The sequence below is a fragment of the Lepidochelys kempii genome, chromosome 3 (assembly GCF_965140285.1).
Source record: "Lepidochelys kempii isolate rLepKem1 chromosome 3, rLepKem1.hap1, whole genome shotgun sequence".
Taxonomy (NCBI): Eukaryota; Metazoa; Chordata; order Testudines; family Cheloniidae; genus Lepidochelys; species Lepidochelys kempii.
Window position 1 is genome coordinate 43574665 of NC_136382.1, and position 27815 is coordinate 43602479.

The 27815-nt window shown below is 37.9% G+C and overlaps 1 protein-coding gene across 2 annotated transcripts in view; it reads right to left on the reverse strand.

The window, feature by feature from the left end:
* Nucleotides 1-27815, reverse strand: part of CSMD1 (CUB and Sushi multiple domains 1) — a 2003711-nt gene that overhangs the window by 495193 nt on the left and 1480703 nt on the right. For both annotated transcript variants that reach the window (XM_073336216.2, XM_073336215.2), the window contains exons 13-17: nt 16550-16732; nt 13436-13762; nt 12392-12586; nt 7648-7786; nt 3281-3468 (exon numbers count right to left, since the gene is read on the reverse strand). In XM_073336216.2, coding sequence (XP_073192317.1) covers nt 3281-3468; nt 7648-7786; nt 12392-12586; nt 13436-13762; nt 16550-16732 — 1032 coding nt within the window. The remainder of the gene's footprint in view (nt 1-3280; nt 3469-7647; nt 7787-12391; nt 12587-13435; nt 13763-16549; nt 16733-27815) is intronic.

Consider the following 27815-nt stretch of genomic DNA (forward strand, 5'->3'; position numbering starts at 1 on the left):
CTCCAGATATTGCCTTTGTACAGCTATACATCCCCCACCCACCCACAAGAAATACTATTCTTCAAAAGCTTTCTGTGTAACAATAAAAATACAATATGCATAATGCCACTTTTCTACCTAAACCTACGAACTTAATGTAGATCACTGGAAAGATATTGTCATAAAAAGAGCAAACCACTGTGACTTCCCCCTTGTTTATATCTAACTAAGATTAATTCAACATTAATGAGATTTGGTATATTTTTGCTAAACCAAAGTATTTCATTATTACCTAGGCATATACCAGGCACTGAACCTATATCAGAGTACAGTGAGCCTCAGCACTGTTGCAGTACTGCACTTCCTGTGTAAAAAAAGAAAAAGACCAAACAATCGACAATATGAAAGAATGACTAAAATGCTAGAATGGGCATTAGTGTTTCCAGTCTAATTCTGGAACAGAGATAAAATCGTTATTGTAGATGATGCAGGAAGAGTCATATTTATGCTGTAGAGACGTACAGAAAAAATATAGAAATTCTAATGTGTATGTTTTATAACCTTCTAAATTAAATGTTTCTTTTCCAGCTAAAACACTCCCCACACAGAGAGCCAATGTGGTTTTAAATGCTTTGCAGAAGTTGTTCTAACAAATAAATAGAAATAGTATTTTACTTTATTGAAGGCAGATTCATTTTGATACCAGAACTTGTCTACATAGAATTCCTTAGATAACTTTTTGGTTTTTCAAGTGCTACTGTTGGCACTTCAGGACCTAAAATTGAAAGAGTTTGCAGAGCTATTGGATCTTTTCAACTCTGATCTTCATAACAGCCTGATCTCAAGTCTCTTAACACCAATAGCCAAATTCTGCAGACTGTCATTCAGCTCAAACTCCTTTGTCCTTCATTGTCTGGCAAGCAGCTGTAGCTGCTTCCTCTCCCCTTTCCCACTCATCATTCCAACTTGATTCCCTCCATAAAAAAACACCCGCCTACCATTCTTTGTCTCCAATATGCCTCCAGAAATCTGGTGCTATTGCTTCCCTTTTAAATACCATGACCCACTCAAGCACTGCCACTAGTTTCAAACTCACTCACCTCCATGCCTGAATCAGAAATGAGTGTTCGGAAGCACCTCGTCGGTATGGATGGAGCTATGAAAAGTACACTACGGCATACTACCCTGACACACTGTGGCACTGGATTTCCTATAGATTACAGAGAGGTTTCTAGACAATACTGATTGATGAAAATACTACACATTTACACATACACACACACACACACAGAGTACTTTAGGACTTGTCTATATGGCACTGCAGACCAGACTATGTGGGTGTTGACTTTAACTGCCTGGTGTAGACCCTGCTGGTGCAAACTAAAAGGTACCTAGTGTAGTAAGAGGAGGCCATGAAACATAAACCCTTGGTATCAGAGGCCCGGTATGAGGCCTAAGGCCTGAGCTAAAGTAATGGTCAAGACTTGGCTAACAAAAAGCAAAGTTAAGCTGTGAGCCAGAGGCAGGCCCTGCTTATAGAAGCTGGCAAGGAAAGGGCTGATCTTGCACAAACCTATATCTAAAGTGTATTGGATACCAGAGCTATATACAAATGGTACAAGAACGTTCTTATACTGTCCATATAGATAACAAGGACAGGGGAAAAAGGCTAGTATGATGGATAGAGTTGTTTTGTTCGAAACAACATGTACAAGGTGAGAGGCGGCACCTTATTGCGTAGAAGGGTGGTGCATTGTTACGTAAAGGGGTTGCACCTCAATACATCAGGAGCACTACGTAACTTGTTTGTACCTGTGTATAAGAATGCATCCCTGGGGCGGTGTCTTTGTCTGGCCTAGGGGGGCAGTGGAAAGTCCCGCCACTGACTGAGCTGAGTCCATTGACAGGGAGCACATAGGTACTAGCATTAAACCGTATATAAGTAGTTATATGAATTGGGGAGCTAGAGACTGTGTTTCTCTTTGACAATAAACTTGACCCATGTGCCTTCGTACCTTACTAGAATCTGTGGTCATTGGGGTTCTCTCAGGGTCTGCTGTGTTAGCTATCTGAGCAGAGCTGGGGCAGCATATAGAGGGAACATGCATGCAGCAGACTGTTATCATCACCGAACACGAGCAGAACACCACACCGGTAGCATCTGACAACACCTAGTTCACCTTAACGTAGTCCTATTTTACATGGGGCACTTAAAGCACAACACTTTAGAGAGCTCTACAAGTCACACCCCTCTGACTCCGGACTGTGCCATGAAGATGAGCCCTAAGAAATAGAATCCTCTCTGGAGTGGAGTACTGAAGTCAACTGGAACACAGCATAGTGCTCAAGAATAGAAGAGGGGACATTTTGGCTGAGGATATCAGGACAAACCTCTGCTCCTACAAAAAGTGCCACAGAAGCTGAACTGCCATTATGAGGAGACAGAAATTTTATTATTGTCTTATCCCATGAATAGTCAGGCTTTTCCAGTACTTCAGTCCTGTTCCATGTTTAGTGTAAAGATTGTTAATTATTATTATATTGAACAGATTTTGATATTCTCATCCTAGATACAATCTTACTGCTTAAGCATTCAATTGATTTCAGGTGTGTGAATAAAACTTTGCATTACAGGCACATAATCTCCATCTGCCCTGTCATTTTTAGGTTAGAAAGTGTTGGCCTACATACATACAAAATACAGATGTGTAAATACACTGCATGTATGTAAATATTAATATGATTTCATAATATAATTACATGTATGTAACTATCTACACAGGACAGCATTTTTCAAACCTAGGTGCCTAAAATTAGACTCTTACATTAAAATTAGCCTGACTTTCAGAGATGCTGAGCACCTCCATGTACAAAGTTCTATAGACAGTCCCTAAAAATCACATCATTACAGGTATTTGTGGGATTCACAGAAGAGATCATTTATATATTTGCATTGTGGTATTGCTTAGAGGGTCCAATCAGGGATCATGGCCCTATTGTGCTAGAGACAGTCCTTATATATCACACATAAAATGAAGAGACTATCCCTGTCTCAAAGAGTTTATATTCCCAGGGCCAGATTCAGACACTTTATTCTTGATGTTTAGCACCTTACTCCATGACATGGAGTAAACATTTTCAACATGATTATAGGTTTCAGAATCTGTTCCTAATTAAGATATGGGGTAAACATTATTTGATCTTAGGCAAACATATTTATGATAATTTATTTGTATATAATTTTTCCTATTATGTTTTAATATCTTTGAATAAAAATCTGTCAGAGAAATCTCAGACTTACTCTCATAGTGAATTAGAAAGCCGACGCTGGAACGACTATTGTCTGTAGTGAACAGCAGATACATGTAATTCCCAGTACTAATAAGGAACTGTGGTGCTTGTGTACCATGGTATTCTCCAATTAACGGTGATGAGTTTGCTGGCCCATCTCTTACTTCCAAAGTATCATAATTAACTTCCGTCTGAAATCTGAAAAGAAATAAATCAAATTAGTGTATAAACAGAGTAACAGGGTAACTTTCAGAAAATGTTAGAACTCTAATGTAACTGTGACCAAGAATTTCAAGTAATATATAATTCAGAATGTCTACAGATACATCAAAATAATTAAAACTAAGGAAGAGTCAGGTTTTTTCTTCCTCCTTTCTCGTCCTTTCTTCCCTCAGTTCTGACCTATTGGGCAATCTGAGGCAAATCACTTTACATTTTCTGTGTCTTTTTGCCCCTTCAAATCTTTGTCTGTCTGCAAAGTGATTTGCCCCAGATCACACAGCAGGTCCTAACTAACTATAGAATCTAAGTCTGTTATCTTCCAGTCTAGTGTCATATCCAGTAGACCACACTGCTTCTAAGCATACTGAGTTCAGATTCATGAAGGGTGGCTAAGTGTGCAATCATTGTCTGTTAGTCATTCCTGTACTAAATGAACACAGGTTAGTCCTATCTCTAGCTTCAGCATTGGCAGACATGCTGTACAGGAAACACTTTTCTCAACTGTGGTAGTTATATCAGTTAGCCTTATGAACTAGGAAACCTGAACCTTGTACACCAGTTTGCATATCACAGTTTCAACTCCAAATACATCTTCAAAGAGTTTGAGAGCATTCATGTAGAAAAAGACTTCTGTCCTTTTGTAAGAATTATATTTTGTGACCAGGTATGAAAAAGGTCCTATAACTGACATTTTACGTAACTCTCCTATGGAGCTGATTGGTTTAATCTCTGGGGGCAAGAAATCTTGGTTCCTGTACAAAAGAACATGGTTTTTGAAAGCAAATATCCTCCAACTGTCTAAACAAAATGAGAGACACATCATTGGTGGGCCAGGGAGAAAGAAAACTGAAATCTTTTTTGTTACAGAGGACTGAAAATAGACAATGTGTGGAATTGTGTCAACCCAGCAAATGAGAATAATACTCTTTTTGTAAATTGCTTTAATTTAACAAGTAACCAAAAATTATGTTGGACTCTTCCTTCAAAATGAAAGAAAGAGTTATGTTTTGTAGGTAATGATGATATAACAAGAACAAACTTCCCAGTCAGACCCATTATACTTTATATATCTATTAATATGAATCCATTAAAAACGATCCCTCACACAACAAAATCAGCAACAGGCAAAGGATATTTAGGTCTTACTTAGTTTTCTCTTACCACTCCGTTTATATTTCTTACTTTTCAGCAGCCCATAAAAAGAGAAACAAACTCATTCAGAATTAAAGGAATCTCTGTGTTCTCCTAACTGTCACAAAGGTAAATAAATGACTGTCCTGAGCCTCTGAGGGGTTGTCTTTACTGCAGAGTTAACTTGGTCTTCTACTCAGGTGTTGCCATTCGTCTATCCCTGCCCCCCTACACAAAACCCTTTAATCCAAGTTCAGTGGTGTTTTCAACCGAGGCTATCTGACATGTCTGGAGCTGGATGCTAAAACCCAGGTGATGCTTTAATTTGGGCTGGTAACCCACTTACTTTGCAGTGAGGATGCATGCTCAAGTGCTGACAGTCTGGCAGTGCCTTCCCACAATTTACCCCTGTGGTGCTGACAGACCAAGTGCCAGCTCATGCCCAGGCCCATAGGCTTCACTGAACATAGACAGATACATAGCTGGAAACAAGTCACCTGTGTGTTAGCATTGTTAAAACAGATATTAGAGTTACAAGAATATGTTTAGTGTTTCAACTTTATGAAATGTTTGCAGGATGCTGCAGGCATTAATCTTTCTTATAACACCTGTACCCTATGTTTTAAGGTCATATTTAAATGTTTGCTCTGTAACTTTAAAAGTGTTTGCTCTAAAACTGTAAACCCCACATTCAGGAGACAAGCATTACCAACTGGAATTAATTTGCAAACTGGATACCATCAGATTAGGCCTGAATAGAGACTGGGAGTGGTTGGGTCATTACAAAACCTAAACTTAATTTCCCCAATACTAATTTCTCCCTACTGTTACTCACACCTTCTTGTCAACTGTCTGTAATGGGACACTCTCTTACCACTTCAAAAGTTATATTTCCTTGCTTGGTATCCTGCTGTTAATTGATTTATCTCGTTAGACTGACCTCACACTTGGTAAAGCAACCCCCATCCTTTCATATATGTATACCTGCTACTGTATTTTCACTCCATGCATCCGATGAAGTGGGTTCTAACCCACAAAAGCTTATGCCCAAATAAATTTGTTAGTCTCTAAGGTGCCACAAGGACTCCTCATTATTTTTGTGAAATACCTAGTTTACCATGAGAGGTGTTATCTCTTCTTCAACAAAAGAAGGCCCATCGACACCAGAAAAGCCATTGTCACAGAAGGATAGATACATTATTTCCCAATGAACTGTGGGAAAATTTAAGTGTCTCAGGTTACTGCAGCATAAGAACTGTCGGATAAATAATTAGCAATGCACCAGCGGGCACAGCAAAATGATCTGCCTGCCACCCATCACACTAAGCCATTTAATAGCTGAATCTGAAAAAGCTGGTGGACAGAAAAAAGGGAAAAAAGATTTATCCCATCTTTACCAAAGAAAAGCACAATATTCAAAATGAAGACCAACTGTTATTTTTCTTATCACAACAACCCATGCAAGGATATTCTTTTCTTCCTACTGGGGATCAGAGAGAGAAGCTATATGACACAAATACCAGCTACTCAAACAAAGCCTCTCTCCAATATCATTTATGTTGTTTTGATTTTCATTTGGCTGATCAGTGGGACTGGTCTATTATTCTATTCTGAATCACTCATTTATACATGTATCTATCTGTGTTGCAACATACTAACACTTGTGCATTTGGGAAGCCAGTCAAGATAAGGCTGGGTAAGTTCTGTGTCAGCTTGTTCTGCTGAGGTTGTTGGTGTATTCAAATTCCCTGCATCATAGCTTCTCCTGTTTTTGATTTGCTATATCGTGCCTAGCCCCTCCAGAGGATGGCATCCTGGAGGGAACTCTTTATCCTTCACTAATATTTGGAATGAAAATCAAATCAGAATTTCTAGGCCAAGTCATTCTGAACATATAATCAGCCAATGATTTTTCATTGCCCTTGCAGAAGTAAACAGTATGTTGGAGTGTCCAATCCTTTCCTTCTACCTCTGGAGTATTTCAGTGTACTTTGAGCTGCTAAGGTGCATTTGATCTAGCAACATCAAAACTACCAGTGAGCTAATTTACATAACAAATGTTGTTCTCACTGTCAGAAGGGCTAGAAAATTTTATTTTGTTAACTGAAGGTGTGGATTGTAAGACATACAGTAAAATATAAAATCCTCTATTTTCCAAATCTAGAGAAAATACTTAAATTACCTATAAATTAATACTTTTCCCTTGTTAGATACTGATCTTATTAATCTATGCGATATTTTATGAATCTTAGATGCTATCAGTATGGCAAGATTATTTTTTAAGAAGTACTGAGGTTTTCCATCTGAGTCTTGTTCTGTTTGGGCAGGAAAGGCTAAACAAACAAGCAACATATGTTTTGTTACCCTTCTTGGGTTCAGTAGTTATTATAGCACTTGTGTTAGGTGCAAAGAGTAAGAACCTTGACAGGAAACAGACTCAGTTATGGTATCATTAACTTCCAAAAGCATAACAGTTTTAAAGAAACTATGTGAAGAATTACAGGTATTTAATTGTAAAACTGCCAGGAAGACTGACCCATTATTTAAACTAAACTAAACTAAATTAAACCTTACCATTAAAAAAGAAGAGTGCCTATACCAAAAATAGTGATTTACAACTTGAACCTTCGAGGAACGGGGACCAAATTTTTCTCTCAGTAATGCTGGTGTAAAGTTGGAGTAGCTCAGTCAGTTGCTAATTGTACTTTCAAAGTCACCTATGTAGAGGCACTGAATAAGATTCTGCTCTTGCTTGTACCATTGTAAATTCAATGCTACTTGTTTGATTTCAGGAGATTTACATTGGCACAAATGAGAGCAGAATTTGGTACAGTGCATGTCTGTGTGTCTATTGAAAGTTCCCAATTCTTAAATTGTGACACAGAGCACAGAATCAGAGATTTCAACTAGGAGCAGCTAATGCAGTGTTCCATATCCCCCACTCCTTTCCTTTTGCTTTCAACATGTGGGTGCTGTGTTTGTGTTGAGATAGGTCTTGTTGTTTGACTTCTCTGTTGTTCTCACCTGTCAAAGGTGATCTTAATAGAATGTCCTGGTTTTGCTTCAATCACCCATTCACAATTTAGCGAGTCCTTGTAATATCCTGGCCATCCTGGTGGCAAGATAACCCCATTCGATCCTGTCAAATGTCCACCACATGGTGCTGGGAAACAAAAGCATATATATGTAGTGAAATATATACCTATAAATTACAGTTAAATGGGCTGATAAATCACACACACACACACAGTGTTCAGTTAACTCTTAAGAAAATCTGAAAAGCAAGAACAAATTACATGCACTATATGACAAAAGTAATCCTTCTTACTTATTTTTTATTTAAAGAGCCCACACCCCTCCCTCTGAATGGCGTAACTCCCAACATCATGTCTTGTCAGAGCTCATTTAGGACTTGATTCTGCAAACTTTTCTGAGTAGTAGGTTGAGTAGTACATTACTTCATAAATAGTTATTTTGTTTGACTATGCACCATAGATTTGTGTGGAATGGTACACAGATAAAAGAACAAGGACCCTGCTTCATGTAACTCACAATTTATGGGACTGATTCTGCCACCTTTGTTCATACTGAGTAGTACCTTATTGGGTGAGTAATAATTGAACTCAATGGAACTGCTTGTCTTAAAGATCTTATAAAAAGGTCTAAAAGCAGTGTAACAGGGCTCTAAAAAACCCCAGATCCAGACAGGAGAGATATGCTCCAGCACCGGAACTGAGGAAGAAGCTGTAAGATTGTCTTCCAAGAACCCCTCCCAAGGTGTGCTGTAGAGTGTGTATCAGGGGTAAGGCTGGAGAAAAGAGAAGCTTATCAAGAGTGGACCACAGCACACCACTCTGGGGAGATTCCAAGTAGCACTGAAGCCCATAGGAATCAGGGGATAGGCTGCCTTAATTTAGATATGCTATCCCAGGGCTGGTTATGTTACACCAAGGGCCAAGGCACTGCTCAGGATTTGGAGGGTATTACAGATGTCTTAAAGGCACCTTAGCTCCACTTGCCTCTTGACTGAGAGTTCTGTGCTGCACTGTGCAAAATCTTACTCCAAGTCTTCAGGCTCTTAAAACAGTGCCAGGAACACTAATAATGCCATATACAAATTAATAATAATCTGAAGCTATGACAAGTGAAGTAATGGTCATATCTTTACTATATTGTTTGTAACAGAAATTGAACTCGCTAGGGATTATTCTGATTTTACTCAAGATTTATGCTAGTATAGTTTTACTGATCTCAGTACAGTTTTTCGCTGAGTTACATTAGTTTGAATAAGTACAGATTCAGGCTACTGGATAAAATATTAGCTAGCAGAATGCTACTAGTCCCTTAAAGCTGACAAAAAGTGCAATTTTTCCTTTATTATTTTAAAAAAATCAATTTAGTCTTATTAAAACTTTGTTGATCTGCACCAGATAAAGTGTTATCCTGTGCAGAAGAACTTTTCACACATCACTTGTTACAATGATTGCTAAATGTGCTTGAAAGCAGAACGTAACAGAGTAGCTCAATCAAGTCATGGGCATGCACAATCAGACCAAATTATCTCCAAACTACCCTAAAGCAATGGACACTTGGTTTATAACTACCATCAGAAAAGAGAAACCTTTTGTCCGAAGGAAAAAGAAATCTCTATACTAAGAAATAGCTTTTAAATAAATGACATTTTTATTTTAAGTTCAAAGAACTGCACTTACTGAAAAACTATTAGTCTTTTAGATTGATGAAATAAGACCCTAATCCTGTTCCTATTGAAATCAATGACAAATGTCTACAAGCTTCAGTGGGAGAAGGATAAAACTCTTCAGATGTATTTCCTTAAAGACAATCATTTCAGTATTTGTTTCTCCCTGCTAATACTTTCCCTGTGCTCTCAACATGGTTCCTTTGCTTGTGCACCTATGAAAAGTTTCTAATGTAGTTTTACAAAGAGGATATTGAATCCTGAACCAATTATGTGTATAGAATTTAAAAACCAGAAAACTTTGTTTGATGAAGAAACCCCCTTGGAATAGACTGTTCTTGCTCTAGGCAAAAACTGCTCCATTGAGCAATTGATTACATGGCCCTGTTAAGATTAGGAATCTTGCTAGTGCAGCACTTAAGCTCCCATCTAACACATCTTATCAAACTGCTGCCAGCTTTTTTCAGTATCTCTAAATGTCTTAAAAATGCACACTATCTTTCAAGAAATGAATTCTTGCACAGCTAAAATACTGACAGAAATATGGGACAGATACTGAGTTGGTGTAAATCAGTGTAGCTCCACGACGATCTACACCATGAAGGTCTAGCTCTATATTTACAAAAATATATTATCTCAGTGAGAATCTGGAACTATCTGAGGTCAGAGGACATGCAACTTCTTGACCATAAAGTTCACATAAGAAAAATGGTTACTTACTTCTTGGCTTAAGTTTGTGTAATGCTCTGCCACTTAGCCATTAGAAAATAATGGATTTGGCCTATTATGACCATTATATTTCTATATTATATTTGGCACAGCACAGTGAGATAGTATTCTGTATATCTGATCTAATTAATATCTTTTCCTAGGCAAGGCTAAGAAAACAAAGTTGGAATTTTCAAGCCAAGTAATTTTGGAGACATAATGAGCATTTAGGAATTTTTCACACCCATTCTCTCTCTTTCTTCTCTTACACATATATTTTCAAAGTACCAGAATTTTAAAAATGTATTTTTTCTTGGAATTTTGGTAAAAATGAAGGAACCTGCGCCGTGACGACATGTAACATTCAAAATTTCAGGGGTATATGTTTGTTTTGGGGAAGTTATAGGTAGAATTTACAAATCAGGCTTATAATAGGAAGTTAGAATCATAGAATATCAGAGTTGGAAGGGACCTTTGGAGGTCATCTAGTCCAACCCCCTGCCCAGAGCAGGACCAATCCCCAACTAAATCATCCCAGCCAGGGCTTTGTCAAGCCTGACCTTAAAAACTTCTAAGGAAGGGGATTCCACCACCTCCCTACGTAACGCATTCCAGTGTTTCACCACCCTACGAGTGAAAAAGTTTTTCCTAATATACAACCTAAATCTCCCCCACTGCAACTTGAGACCATTACTCCTTGTCCTGTCATCTGCTATCACTGAGAATAGTCTAGATCCATCCTCTTTGGATCCACCTTTCACGTAGTTAAAAGCAGCTATCAAATCCCCCCTCATTCTTCTCTTCTGTAGACTAAACAATCCCAGTTCCTTCAGCCTCTCCTCATAAGTCATTTGTTCCAGGCCCCTAATCATTTTTGTTGCCCTTCGCTGGACTCTTTCCAATTTTTCCACATCCTTCTTGTAGTGTGGGGCCCAAAACTGGACACACTACTCCAGATGAGGCCTCACCAATGTCAAATAGAGGGGAAAGATCACGTCCCTCGATCTGCTGGCAATGCCCCTACTTATACAGTCCAAAATGCCATTGGCCTTCTTGGCAACAAGGGCACACTGTTGACTCATATCCAGCTTCTCGTCCACTGTCACCCCTAGGTCCTTCTCTGCAGAACTGCTGCCTAGCCATTCGGTCCCTAGTCTGTAGCGGTGTATTGGATTCTTCCATCCTAAGTGCAGGACTCTGCACTTGTCCTTGTTGAACCTCATCAGATTTCTTTTGGCCCAATCCTCCAATTTGTCTAGGGCCCTCTGTATCCTATCCCTACCTGCCACCGTATCTACCTCTCCTCCCAGTTTAGTGTCATCTGCAAGCTTGCTGAGGGTGCAATCCACACCATCCTCCAGATCATTAATGAAGATATTGAACAAAACCGGCCCCAGGACCGACCCTTGGTGCACTCCGCTAGATACCGGCTGCCAACTAGACATGGAGCCATTGATCACTACCCGTTGAGCCCGACAATCTAGCCAACTTCCTACCCACCTTGTAGTGCATCCATCCAGCCCATACTTCTTTAACTTACTGACAAGAATACTGTGGGAGACCGTGTCAAAAGCTTTGCTAAAGTCAAGGAATAACATGTCCACTGCTTTTCCTTCATCCACAGAACCAGTTATCTCATCATAGAAGGCAATTAGATTAGTCAGGCATGACTTTCCCTTGGTGAATCCACGCTGACTGTTCCTGATCACTTTCCTCTCATCTAAGTGCTTCAGAATTGATTCCTTGAGGACCTGGTCCATGATTTTTCCAGGGACTGAGGTGAGGCTGACTGGCCTGTAGTTCCCAGGATCCTCCTTCTTCCCTTTTTTAAAGATTGGCACTACATTAGCCTTTTTCCAGTCTTTCGGGACTTCCCCGGATTGCCATGAGTTTTCAAAGATAATGTCCAATGGCTCTGCAATCATAGCCGCCAATTCCTTTAGCACTCTCGGATGCAACGCATCCGGCCCCATGGACTTGTGCAACTTAGCTTCAGTCTAAACTATAGGGCAGCTACTACCATTCCATTATATGCCATATGTATCTAAATTACCATACCCTTTCACTAGCCATAACTCACAGCTAATAGACAAATGTGGTGGTCAAAACGTCAATACATTTACAACTAAAAGTTTTAAAGTGATACTCTATTCTTAGAAAGATGTGTATATTGTCTTGTGATATTACATACTGTTCTCTATTCTCTGAAACTATTGTAGAAAAAAACAAATGGATAAACAAAAGCAAAACAGTCTTGATTATGTTCGAAATGTGAAAAGGAAATAAAAAATAAAATAGTTATTTGTATGTAAGATGTAAAATATAAGACAGTAGTAGTAAAAGAAGAATTGTGTCCCTTACCTTCACAGCGTGGGACAGTGGAGCTCCACACAACATTTCCATCCTGCATAATGCAGGTTATGGACTCAGAGCCTTGGGTTTTAACAAAGCCATCATCACAATGGAAAGAAACAGAACTTCCCAGAAGGAATCTGTCTCCAAAACGTCTTCCATTTATGGGAATTCCAGGATCGTGGCACTCATTCTGACCAAAGGCTGATTAAAAAAAATCAGAACAAAAGCCCCAGATTACTTGTGCAAGAATGACATCAAAAAATTCTACATTAAATCTACTTACATTAACACAAAGTACACTTAAGATAGGTGGGATTTTTTAAAATGTGTATTTTGTACTTGACAAGGCACCACACTGAAAGCCTTGTAGACTGATTTATCCAGAGGACAGAAAAAAATCACAGGCTGAAGGAGAACAAGCCTTACTGTCAATTTACCTCCAACCTAAGTGGAACATCTCTTGGAGTAGGAAGACAGTCTCCATGCCTACTCTATCCTTGCCTCACCCGAAACTTCCAAAAGGGCCAGTAGTTTGCTGCAAGTATTGCAGGGTTACTTTAAAGACAGCATCTGTTATCAGAAATCTCAAAAAAGAGCACCTTATACTGAAGCACTTCAATAGATATATGAAGGAGGGGTTACCAAGTAACAGATTCAATTATACATTTTTACACACACATCATACTCGTTTCTTATTTTCAGTGTTTTTCAAATTAAGAGTTATTGGTTCTGAGCTGTATATATAGTAAGAGTAAACAAACATCAGAGATTACATAGAATGTTGGAAAACTAACTGAAAATAGTAAATCTTCAGTGAAAGATAGTAAGGGTGTATGCATGTTATATAGGTACTATAATTTTTGCAATTTACATTAAAGACTAAGACCTCACATATCTTAAACTCACACATACAGTGGTTTTCCTTGGGAAATTTAATTATCTGTTAGTCTAAACACAGACATTCTTAATTCATCTTTGTATTATTGTGACCAAAAAAAGATTTAATTAAAATGTTTTATTTAATACCAAACTAGACGAACAGGTGCTTACTTGTATAAGTGACATTAAAGCCTCTTCCCGTGGTAGAGTGATCTGACTGAAATTCAAGTCTTACGATGTGCCCACTGCTAGCCAGCTGGGAAGGGACCTCATTGCCAGAAAAAGTGCCAAGAGCTGGTAAATCAGAAATCCCATCATCCTTCACTGTAAGGTAGTCAAACTGAGGCTCCACATCAAAATCATTGAAAATTAGATGAATCCTGCTTCCTGGCTCCGAAATAATCAACCATACACAGTTCATGTTGTTCCCATATTCCTCAGGGTAGTTTGGTGAAAGAATAATTCCAGATGGTGTAGTGAAGTTGAAGAAGCATGAGACTAAAAGAGACAATAATAGACTCTCAACATAATATTTAGCAATAATGCAAAACATATTTCTTTTTACTTTTTTTTTTCCGTGGAAAATGGATTGTTTTGAAGATTGGGCTAACAAATCGTGACTCCTGCTGGCTGGAGCTTGTAATGTGATCACGTTTAATAATGTCCGACTACTTCCATGGTTTAGCATATCAGCCTTCTTATGCATTTATGATTTTTTTAGTTCCTCACATGTGGCTACATGACACTATCAGAGCTTTCAAGTTACTTATTGCTAGAAGCACAAACAGAAATCATTTAAAAAGAATACATAACAATAGTGTTGTGAGCTAAGTGAATGTGCCTAAAAGTATGTCGGCTGGTTTGAGAGTAGTAATGGAGTGAACACTCATGTGACAATCAAAAATGACATGCGGAGCCAATTTGTGCCAGTAAGGCATAAGCTCATGTTGCAGATAGTGCAAGTCTCCACTTGCATGAGGTGGTAGTCTAAAAGGTTCCAAAGAAGAATGCCCACTAAGGCCATGTCTACTCTACAAATACAGCTGTGCCGCTGTAAGATCGTTCGCGTAGCCTCCCGTCAACAAAATAAAACCACCTCAACTCTCCCATCGACATAATAAAACCACCTCAATGAGCAGCGGTAGCTATGTTGGTGGGAGACATTCTCCTGCTAACAGTGCTCTGCACACTACAACTCATGCCGGCAAAACTTCTGTCGCTCAGGGGGTTGTTTTTTCACACCTCTGAGTGATATAAATTTTACCGGCATAAGGGGTAGTATAGACATGGACTAATCCACCTCTAAAAAGGAGGCAATATATGCTCACCTATACTATTGGCCAACTCTGGTAGCTGGTGCAAGTGGGAGAAAAAGAGTGAATCATGATTCTGTTTCATTCTTACACTTTTGGGATGGCTTACACCATGAACACCACTAACAAGGAACAATTCCTGGTATTCAGAGTTGTGGTTGGTATTTGAGAAGAGAGTACAGAGAGTAAGAGGAAGGTTCATTGCACCCCACACAGGGGCTGGACCTTTTCTATACCTTACTGTGTTTCAAATTGAAATTAATGTTTTGACTGTTTAATAATACATTTTCTCTCGTCTTATAGGACTTAAATAAATTGTTTTGATGAAAATGTTGTTTCCAAGAGTTAAAATGTTAAGCTAAACTGACTATTGAAATGAAAAGTGCTTTTGTGGAAATGCATGTATCTGTGCGCATATATATATACACACACACAATGATGCTATGATTCTCAAAAGGCTGCCTCACTCTTCTGCACAACCCATTTGTTCCAAAGGATACTGCACATGCAAATTATATCAACTGAATGCACAACTAATAGAATCTGTCTCCTGTGTATGTCCTCTGACCTGTGGAAGATCATGGGGAGAAAAAAAGGGTGAAGGCATGTGCAAAGTTGTACACACACAATTGGAGGTCTGTTGAATCAACAGTGAAAACCTGGCCCACTGTATATAGCAGATTTAGAAAAATTAAAAAAAAAAAAAAGCCTGATCTCAATTTTAAATCAGCTTGTAATTTTAAATACATCTTATTTTTACAAAAGAAAGCTGTGCAAGATTACTAGTTTGTGAAATACGAACACTCAGATTTGCATCAGTTTTCATGTTTTCCGAATATTTGGTGAACCATCACTCTCACCATTACTAAAAGTAGGCATGTTTTTGACAAGGAAAAATTGCAAAAAAACCACTTTTTTCTATCCTCAATAATTATAATTAAATTATTAAAATAACCTATTTGTCTCAAACATAAATTTTATATTTTTTTAAACACACAAACAAGGAAACATAAAATAACTCTGCTTTAAAAAGCGGCTACTTATTTATGACCCTAGTGTGGAAGTAGTTACACCAATATAAATCTGTTCATACCAGCATAGCTTACTCATATACGGGATGGGGAATAAGCTACAGTGGTAAAACAGCACTAAGCAGTGTACTGGTATTACCATTTCAGTAAAACAAAAATCTCACCCCTAACCAACACAGTTATACCTGTACAAAAATTGTGTGTAGACCAGTGTTAGCAACACAAGCCCCATTAACTTTGGGAATTGTGCTCCAAAGTGCTTTTGAAAATGCCCCCAAATGATAAGTCCCTGTGCTATACTTGTAAAACTGCAAGAAGATGTTTGTTTGTTTTCTAAAAATGGTGAAGATAAGTAAAGAGCATAGTTTACCTGCCCACTTGCAAAAATTTACTCTATTTTACTTCTGAATTTATATAAACTGACATAATTTAAATCCATCCAAAGTGCAAACTTGACTATAAATAATTTTTATTGGCTAAAAGGGGAAAAAAATCACATTCACTGATCTTACCTATCATGTTCTGTGCATATTGCTTAAATTATTATACAACTTTATTAAGTTGTTAAAAAAGAAAGACTTTACTGATGTATATATGCAGAGTACTTCACCCTGCCAGAATCACTAGATACGTGCTATGATATCCTACTCAACACTTATGTGCTATTAGCAATCTCTCAATTAGGGTTTTATTCAACTCACATTTACATTAAAAGTATGAAATGGTTCAATTAAATATAAAATGAGGGAAAGAAATCTAAAATGGCTCTACGTGATGTTCCCTGTAAATGAGCTCCTCCTAAGCTATCTAGTAGAGTTATCACTGAACAAGTCTTCAAGGTCTTTTGAAATGTTTCCCTGCTGGTGAGTTGCAAGGGCCAAGAAAAGGAATAGGCTGAGGTCAAGCATTTAGTAGGAAGGAAAAATCAAAGCAATTCTTACAAACACAGCTGGGTTTGTTGCCAGACCACTGGTTATTTTGTTGGCACGTGATCATTCTCTCTCCCACAAGTTCAAAAGCTGCCTGACATTCAAAGGTAAGTGTGTCTCCATGCAGAAAACTACTGCCAGTCCTTTTTCCATATGATGGTATTCCTGGGTCTCCACAACCTCCTTTCTCAATTTCTGAATTTGGAAGAGATAAACAAAATATTGAATATAAACATATATTTGTATATCATGCATCTTTCAATACCAAAAACTGCTTCAGACATTTATCAGTATGCCCAGACATAACATTTAAAAAAAAATAATAGACCAAAAGTTAAATTTTCAAAAGCACATACTGACGTGACTTAGGATCTAATTGAAAGCCAATGGAAATGGGACTTAGGTGTTTTTGAAAATGTTATCCCAAATAGTCAAAATCCATTGCATTAACTGACATTACATTCCCTTTAGGAGTGGTGTGACTATGAAAAGTAGATAGGACACCTTCTTGCTCAGCAGATTTGCTCACCGAGCTCAATCCTGCATCACTGAAGTGAATAAATAGTTCTCCCCTTGATTTCAGAAGGCAAAGGATTGTGGGCCTTGCTTCCGATTATGCATATTCACTTCCTTGAGACAAAAGAGGTTTCACCACTTTTACTTGTGGTAGCAATACATCCAATACAGTCAAAGAGGTGGATTATATTCTGTTTTGTGCATCATAGAATTTAAATAGCAATTCTTTCAAACTGTGGGGCCATATTTACACCTGTGTAATCCTGGGTATATCTGAGGACAAAATTTAAAACAATAGCGGTTGCTCTGATATAATCATAGATAGAAGTGGGTCTTTGCAGATTCTATTTCTAGTGATAATGATTTAGCAACAAAGAATACATCTTGACTCTCAAACTCCAGTTTCAGTTTGCAGGGCTGTTAATAATGGTATTAAAAAATAAATACAAAAAACATTTTACTGGACAGTCCAAGAAGCTTGCTATTTAATCAATGAAACACAATAAAGCTGAAACCCAATAATGATATGTTATACTCTAAAAAGTAGAACCACAATAGTTTCCAAACACAACCAACTACATTGGAAATAGAACAATATTTTAAATGATTGTTCCTAGATCTATTAAGGTCAAATGTCAACTTTTGAGTAGTCATAAATATTATAATTAAAGGCATGCTGAGGATTAACTAATACTGATGTCATATGAAGTTAAACATCAAATATGTTTGTAACTACCAGCTGATAATTAATACAGAATTATTGTCTTAGGAAACCTACGCTAAATAAGAACAAGAGATGCATGAAATATGAATATTAAATAATGAGAGAAGTAGTATTACAGTACAGTAACTAAATGATTGTTATTGACAACTAACGCCCAATTCTACCTAACCATGAAATTAAAAGTGAGTTTTGCCACTAATTTTGCATGGAGCAGGAGCAAGACTTATGTAACATTTTTCCATACATAAAATGATTTTTTTTTTGTTACGTCCATAAGAAAGAGTTTTGCCACTAATTTTGCATGGAGCAGGAGCAAGACTTATGTAACGTTTTTCCATACATAAAATGATTTTTTTTTGTTACGTCCATAAGAAAAAGGTGAAATCCTGGCCGCAGTGAAGTCAATGCCAAATTCCTGATTTCAACAGGGCAAGGTTTTACCTAAGGGTCTTTATAAGAAATGTTATCAGAGATAACAACAAAATTCCATCCTCATTGAATATTATTAAATATTACTGATTCTCCAACTCTATTAAAAAGATGGCTACTGTCAAATACGACTAAATCTACCATGTGTTAAATCCCAACAGCTTGGATATATGATGAAATTCCTCTTTTCCAACAGATATGTTTAATATGAAAAAGTTCATCAGGTATGACTTATTACCATAGGTGTAGTAAATCCACTGAGTTCAGATCCTCTAAAGCATCTACGATCAGATTGCTGACAAATACTCAGAAATGCCCGCCACACATATCACCATAGTACATGTAGCTCATCAGCAAAGGGGGATTTATACATATTTTCCTGTCCGTTGCAAGATTAAACTTTGGAGAGAAAAAGTAGCAGCAGCCACTCCATTGATGAGCTCTAAGTAGTTTTGAAATCAGCTGCTATATGTAAAAAAAAACCCATGTGTATCACTAGAAATCTAAACTACAGCAGAAGCCAGCATTAAAAGAATATTCGCCTTTTGTGACCGGTACATGAATATATATATAAACAGTTATAAATGAGGAAGTTCATCTCTTTAAAAAGTGGTAATACCTACAACAAATGGCATGACCACTGATCCACTAAATCTTTATTGTTACAAGCAGTTGTACACTATAATTTAACCTGACAATGCTAATGAGAGTCAACACATTTTAATGGTAAACTAACATGAATAATCAATACGTAATCATTATAGCCTGCAGTAGAGTAGAAGCTAAAGGCTCAGTTCAAGATATGGGCTTGGGATGAATGATCCTAAGCACTACATTCCAACAACTCTATCCTGCCTTGGGGCAAATCAGAGCTGCAGTGCCCCAGAAGGAGCTCTAGAAGCAGAACACTTGCTGGAGCTTCACAGAAGCACAGCTGATGACTCATTCCTTAAGAGATTGCTGTGAGTTCTCCCTTCCATGTCCGGCCAACTTTGCATTCCCCAAACTGAACAGATATCAGTGACATTGATTTAATATTGAAATAAAAAGAAGCAAAGGGTGTTCAGCAACTTCCAGGAGCTACTCCCAAGAGAGGATTGTGGGGCAGAGAAGTAAGATTTTCACAGAAGCTACATAGAGTTAACTATCTTAAATAGTAAATGTCTTTTATGCATTATATCTTCACCACATAGCTAGACAGAATGTTGAGTGCTGGGGTTAGATACTCAGCATCTCATTTTTAATATGTTTACTCTTATAATCAACTTTTTATGGTAAGATTAATTTGTTAAACACACAAAATGGGTGCTGTCATTAATTTAGGTGATGGCAAAGGGATGCCTGGCTTTTTCTAAGATACAATTACCTACACCTTCATGCTGGAAGCAGGTGAAATTGTTTTGAGTGACTCATCCTTTACTTGCATGGGTAAGAAGAGGGCTCTACAATAAAGTGAGTTTTCACATAAGAATATGTGAAGATGCGGAAGGACAAAGAAGAACAGGACTACCTGAAGTAACAGGCATATTTTGTGCATGCATACATACATCACCTTTCATCCAAGGATGCCTAATTCTGTGGAAGCAATTAGATGTGGGTGCAAATATTATTTAGATTTTTTATGTTTATATTTATTTTACTACCTGATTTGCAGACAGAAACCGACAGATACCAAAATATTACCATTTCTTCCAGCAACACTGAAGGGTTTTCTAAAAAGTTAGATTCTAATACTTGCAACACCTCTAGTAAATCAATATTATCATTGCTATTTTACAGATAGGTAGAGAACTGATTTAATCAAAATCGCACAAGTCAGTAGCAAGAGGCGGGAGTCCTGATTTTCATTATCTTACTAAAAAAAAAAAATAGGCTTCTCAACTTCCCCACATTTTTGTATTTCTTTCAAAAAGATGATCAAGAGGTGACTTGATTATGGTGTGTAAGTGATATCTCTGAGGAAAAATACCAGACTCCAAAGGGCTTTTTAATCAACAACAGAAAGGCATAACAAGGACAAGTGGTTGGAACCAGGGGCACCAGAATCGGGGAGGCCAGGGAAACCATTCACTTCCCCCCCCACAACTTTTCAAAGTAGAAATTTGGCACACATGTTTAACAGCCTGGGCTATTAGCCACTGGAACAAATTAGCAACGGGAGTGGTGGATTCTCCATCTCTTGGAACCTTCAAGTCAAGACTGGATACCTTTCTGGAAGATATGCTTAGGCAAACACTCAATACAGGGCTCAATATATGAGCAACCAGTCAAAATTATATGTCCTATATTATAGAGCAGCTCATATTAGATTAACTAATGGTCTCTTTTGGCCTCCAAAAAATCTATGAAATCTATATAAAATTTATTTTTCTCTATCAAAACTACTCAACATTATTACATCCTGCTGTATTGCTAGTGTCATAAATATAAAGGGAAGGGTAAACCCCTTTGAAATCCCTCCTGGCCAGGGGAAAGCTCCTCTCACCTGTAAAGGGTTAAGAAGCTAAAGGTAACCTCGCTGGCACCTGACCAAAATGACCAATGAGGAGACAAGATACTTTCAAAAGCTGGGAGGAGGGAGAGAAACAAAGGGTCTGTGTGTCTGTCTATATGCTGGTTTTCTGCCGGGGATAGACCAGGAATGGAGTCTTAGAACTTTTAGTAAGTAATCTAGCTAGGTATGTGTTAGATTATGAGTTCTTTAAATGGCTGAGAAAAGAATTGTGCTGAATAGAATAACTATTTCTGTCTGTGTATCATTTTGTAACTTAAGGTTTTGCCTAGAGGGGTTCTCTGTTTTTGAATCTAATTACCCTGTAAGATATCTACCATCCTGATTTTACAGGGGGGATTTCTTTATTTCTATTTACTTCTATTTTTATTAAAAGTCTTCTTGTAAGAAAACTGAATGCTTTTTCATTGTTCTCAGATCCAAGGGTTTCGGTCTGTGGTCACCTATGCAAATTGGTGAGGCTTTTTATCCAACATTTCCCAGGAAAGGGGGGGGGGGTGCAAGTGTTGGGAGGATTGTTCATTGTTCTTAAGATCCAAGGGTCTGGGTCTGTAGTCACCTAGGCAAATTGGTGAGGCTTTTTACCAAACCTTGTCCAGGAAGTGGGGTGCAAGGTTTTGGGAAGTATTTTGGGGGGAAAGACGCATCCAAACAGCTCTTCCCCAGTAACCAGTATTAGTTTGGTGGTGGTAGCGGCCAATCCAAGGACGACGGGTGGAATATTTTGTACCTTGGGGAAGTTTTGACCTAAGCTGGTAAAGATAAGCTTAGGAGGTTTTTCATGCAGGTCCCCACATCTGTACCCTAGAGTTCAGAGTGCGGGAGGAACCTTGACAGCTAGTCTTAAATTAGAACAATGAAAATTACCTCTACTTGCTTTAATTTTAGATCTTTTTTTAAAAAATGTATCAATTAACTTCTACCTTTGTCCAAGAGTCTCCGATTTTTCTCTCACAATTGCCATAACCAAAAACAAAATACCCCACCCACAACCAAACAGGAATTCTATACATTTTAGAACGCTCTCTGTCCTATAGGTAGTATTTTTATATATTTCTTATTGAGTCTCCTTCCAAAAATCTTTCCATGTACTCTTGGCCCTGAACAACTTCATTTAAGATGTTTTTTTTCTTCTTGTAAATAGATTCACCTATAGCCCTGAAGTGATAAAACTGACAAAACTTTGCTATAAATAGCTGCCAGTTTTTAGTAGAAACTCTAAGATAACTACTTGACTTTTGTTGATAATTCTTTTGTGAAGAATAAGTACAAATGTGTATCTCAGGCCAAAACTCCATGGGCAGCAGAACAGAGTACTTAGGACTTATGTCTCTTCTGGTAATATTGTTCTCTTTATTCTTAACTGCTTTAAAGAGCATAACAAGGACTATGACCCCAACTCTCTGCATTTCCCTGACCGTGGGACAGCCTCAGAGCTGTCCTAAATTAGGTATGCTCTGGCAGCCAGAAATAGCAGCACAGCAGTGATGTTCCGACCACAATACCTTTTGCTCATCTATGCCCTGTATGCCAGGGTGAGTAGAATGGTAGTAAAGAGCAGGTTATGTCAGGTGTATGCCACCTGGCCATTTTCCCAAACCAAGAAGATTGTTAAACCATCTTTATGTCCCTTTGCCATTATATTTATATATAAGGAAAATTATTTGGTTATATTTGCTCTCTGTGTAAAGTATTGTATTTTATTTAATTATTCCCATAATATAATTTTATTAATTATACTTTTTATATACTTTTGTTTTGTTACAAACATTACTTTCCTTGTTTGTTGTTGTGCCTGTCAGCTGATTGTCAAGCACTAGATTAAAGAACTGATTAGCAAAGTGACTGAATTAACCGAGGATGAATCTTGCACATTATTTCAGCTCATACTCAAACCAGCACCCCACTCTGTGGTTTGCAGGCTGACACTGCACCGGATGTATAAAAAGGGAGCCTTCCTCTGGCCAACATAGTAGGAGCTGTGCTGAGCCTGTCTCAGTTAGAAGTTCCTTTTGTATAACTCAAACCTAGCATAGAAAGCTGTTAAAGTGAAGAACATCAAAATAAAAAGCTATTCAGTGTTGTTTTGTTAACCTACTTAAAGTGGCAATACAAACTCCATTCCTTTAGGATTATTCTCTGTAGTCATTCAATCCCAGACTTCTTTTGATCTAAGTGATTAGAGCTGTGTGAACTTCGTGAAGTTTGCAAATAAACTCTCAAACTCCAGTTGAAACACCAGCTTCCTCTGCTTACCTAGAATATTAACGTGAATCTTATTCAGTTCTTTCCAGCTTTTATGTTCTCTTTTTCAGTGGTTTGGGGAAAGGCTTTTCATCTTGTTTGTAAACTAGCAATAATAACCAACTTTGGGGACATATTCTCTTCTTATGTGGGTAGAGTGACAAGATTAAACTCTCCAACACATTAAGATGAGAAGATTGTACATATTTAAATTTAATCAAAGTCCTTTTCTGCAATTTTGTTTTATTTTCAAGGGAAGAATTATGGCAGTTTAAAAATAATGTTTAACCTATGATTAAGGAAGAACTATGCATAACGTGAGGGTGTTAAACTACAAACTAAGCCCTTCTAGATGAGAAGTCTTTGCATTACTTGAATCTACAAAACTGAAAGACTAAAGTAGTTGATCGGTGATTCCATATTATATCGTTTGTGGTTTTGATATTGTTAGTTATGGTGGTTGTCAAGGCTGAATCCCAACTCTGTCACTTTGAGTGCAGAAGTGGGGCCCACAAGGATTTTAAAAATTAATACTTGACACTCCAGGCTTGTATTAAACTCCCAAGGTTACAGCTTTTTCTCTGACCTTGGCTTGGTAAATGTTGCCACCACCCAAATGCAAAACAAAACAAAACAAAAACAAAACAAAACAAAAAAAAAACCTTTGAACCCAGGAAGGAGCACTTGGGAATTCCTCCCTGTGCGGTACCCTCAAGCCCTTTCACCCCCAACCCCTCCGGAGAAAAGCTGAGAAAGAAAACAAAAGAAATTAGCTGTGGCTACCAGCTAATCAACAACATGCCCAAACCTCTTAGGACACCAAAAATACAATCCTGTTCTTAAAAAAGGTAAATTTTATTAAAAACAAAAAGAAAGAAAATACATTTGGTACTTAGGCTTTTGCTAGATTTTAAAAGAACAAATTAAAAAAATCAAGCACCCAAAATAGCTTTCTTGGGGGTTCAGCTTAAAGGTTACAAGCAAACAAAAGTGTCTCGGGTTAGCACAGAGGAGTTCACAAGCCAATAAGAAATAAAAGAAATAACCCTAATAGTGTCTAGCTAAACATTCTGATCTACTTATACATTTGGAGTTCAGGTAAGTAGTTTTAGGCACGATCTGAAAATTTATGATCATACCTGGCTTAAGCTGTTTATAGCGTGGCTGCTCTGTCCATCCAACCCAGAGAACAACAAACAAAGGGAAAGTTTATTTCCCAATTTTTAAAAGTTCTACCTTCTCATTGGATCGTTTGGCCGAGTTTTTTTTTTCTTTACCTGGGGGACTTTTTAACCGTTTACAGGTAAAGCAAGTAAAGAATAACTACCAAGAGGGATTTTACAGCTAACTGGCTGGCTGGGTGTCCATCAAAGGGAGCCATCCCCCCACTTTATTTATCACAGCAGTAATTTGACTTTTTTTCTTGTTGCTGGACTGTAATTTCACACTTCCGATTAAGCACCTGTTACCATTATGTTTTCAAACATTTCAGCTGATGTTTTAGAGAAACACCATAATCTGACAATAAATCACATGTAAAGGGAATATTAATACCTATTACAACAACTTTAACTTTAAAATATTAATAGCATATAATATTTTAATGATGCATTTCCATAAATGGAACTGAATCAAACTGAATATTCACTTATCTATACTTCATAAATATTTTAAACAATGTGGCAGATGCAACAAAGCATATTTTTTGTTGTGATGTTCAATTTAGAAGAAGATATTGCAAAGACAAATACCTTACACTTTTGTGACCTTTTCCAAAATTCAGCTTCGTTACTCAAAGGACCAAATTCATAAATTCCATATTGACCATAAATAAGTCAATATAGTATTTAGGGAGGTTGAGAGTTAGAAAGTGGTAACTTTAAAAAACAGCATGTTGGACAGCTGGAAATAAATATTCATGTAGTCAGGAAATTTAATGAGGATCCTTTCTGAACATGGATGCTCTAAATTGTCTGCAGTGAGGGCAGACACCTGCAAATCCCCTGTTAAGGAATAGAGGAAATTCAGTCTCAATCTACGACTTTAGACATAGCAATCTCTGAGATCACTGATCCTTGATGGCCTATTTTCCTGGTTCAGCAACAGCCTTTAAAGGCTCTGGAGGGAACTGGGTCCAAATTTTGCTATGGCAAGCTTGCAAGGAGTAAAGCATGATCCAGGGGAAAAAGGATTTTCCTTTTCATGAATCCAGCTTGGAATTTCCAAAATCTGTTTTTGGTTTGTTTGTTTGTAAAATTAATGGTGGGAAATGAATTGTAAGAGTATGTAGCAAAATGAGTAAAGATCATAGATATATCATTTTAATCCCATGGACAGACAAATACTTTGCAGCAGGCTAAAACATCAGGATTAATCAATGTATGCAGATACTGACATAAAAATTAAATCACTTTGCTATATAGTGATAACACACAAAAGATTTCTACCAGTTTGAAAGCTAGAAACTGGTTACATTTTTCCAATGAATAGAAGTCATAATTTCAGCTTCATTAAGGGTGCTTCGGTCGTCCAAAGCATCCTTAAAGCTAGTTTAACTGGCAAGTGGATGATTCTACCAGTGTAGAGGAATCTTGAAACAATGAAAGGACAAAATAGCTGGTCCCATACCACCCACCCCTCTCACATAGGTTCAGAAGAATATCCTATGCATTTCTCCATCCCAGCCATATCCTCCCACTCCCTACATTGGAATGGTCACTTGGGACTGTGAACAGCTGAGAATAAAATGCAGAACTTCTGAGGCTGCTCTAATTTATAACAGGGACTAACCCACCAATCAGACAGTCACAGGAACAGGAGGATTTAAAAGGTGAGGTAAAGTTCCCTTTGTGTCCCTTGTCTCCAGGAGCTATACTGAGCTCAGCCTGGATGTAGGCCAGAGAAGCCCTTAAAATTTACCACTGTAGTGAACTTTGCTTATGGATTTTTTCAAGTTGCTAAATATTGTCATATCGTAGTGCAATTCAATAATGAACTAATACATGATCATAGTGTATTCAGCAAAACAATATTTAACTTGTTTTCCGAGTATATTGTCACACATCTGTAAAATACAGGACCGCCCAGAGCCTGGGGCAAGTGGGGAAATTTGCCCCAGACCCCGGGCCCCGCAGACAGGGCGGGGGCAATTTCAGTGGCAAATCGGCGGCGGGTCTTTCAGTCCCTCTCTTCCTCGGCGGCGGCACTTTGGCAGCAGCTCAATCTCTCTGCTTCAATTTTCTGCGGCAATTTGGCGGCGGGTCCTCCTGTCCTCTTCTTTTTTCGGCGGCACGACTTGGGGTTGTTTTTTTTTTCTTCGCTGCTTGGGGAGGCAAAACTAACCTTTTTTATGGAAGGTGCCCCTGAAATTGCTTTGTCCCAGGCCCCCTGAATCCTCTGAGCGGCACTGGTTAAATACTTGAACAATGAAACCCTCCCTACTAAATATTGTAGTGCTTTGTCTTGAAGCTAAAACATAACATATTAAAAGAACATTATACTATTTTAGGTTTCTTTTTCCTGACATTAAGTTCATGAACTGAGTTCTTAGTTCACAATGAAAATGTTGTACCACCATAAACCAGATATTGCAAATAAAACAAGTAAATCCAAGCTAATGTTGTCATTTCCACATTAAGTAAGCACGGGCATGAAAGAGTTCAGATCTGAGTTATTCTATCCACAAAATTACTTGCTTCTGTAACCAAGGGGAGGCAACATGGATTAACCAGGCTATCCATTGCTCAAAACAGTTGTATTTGTGAGAATTGACAGATGCTAAGATAGAAGAAAAAAAAATCCATTCTTTACCTCCTACCTGCCACGTAAGAGTCTTATCATGGATCAGACCAATGTTCCATCTAGCCCATTATCCTATCTTCCAACAGTGGCCAATGCCAGGTGCTTCAGAGCAGTGGCTTTCAACCTTTCCAGACTACTGTACCCTTTCAGGAGTCTGATTTGTCTTGCATACCCCCAAGTTTCACCTCACTTAAAGGTGCTTATAAAATCAGACATAAAAATATAAAAGTGTCACAGCACACTATTCCTTAAAAATTGCTTACTTTCTCATTTTTGCCATATAATTATAAAATAGATCAATTGGAATATAAATATTGTACTTACATTTCAGTGTATAGTATATAGAGCAGTAAAAACAAGTCTGTATGAAATTTTAGTTTGTACTGACTTTCTTAGTGCTTTTTATGTAGCCTGTTGTAAAATTCAGCAAATATCTTGATGAACTGATGTACCCGCATAAGACCTCATGTATCCCCAGGGGTACATGTAGCCCTGGTTGAGCACCACTGCTTCAGAGAGAATGAACAGGACAGACAATCATTGAATGATCCAACCCCTGTCATCCATCCCCTGTCATTCAGCTTTTATGAAACTCCAGTACAGAATGCTGCGGCACATCTCCTTAGCAACACAGACTATTATGACATATCAAACCTGTCCTCCATTCTTTACACTGGCTTCCCATAGAATTTTGAATGATATTCTAGGACTCAGTCATCATCTTCAAAGCACTCACTCCTTATTTTTAAAGCACTGCATGACCCAGGCTCAGGATATCTAAAAGCTCTTCTAAAGCTCTGGGACTGTGGTTGACAACTATGCTCCTTTGGCACAATGGAACTCTCAACAATAGACTAAAACTCAGCTGTGTAGGAGACAGAACTTTCTCTCACGGCAGTCCAAGACTATGGAATGAACTCCTCAAGAAACTACAGACCATCACAATCATCACCACCTTCCACTCCAAGTGGAAGGTAAATTTATTTGACCTTGCTTCCTCTAACAAACACACAGCAACAGGGATTTTTATATTCTACAAGAAAATATGCATT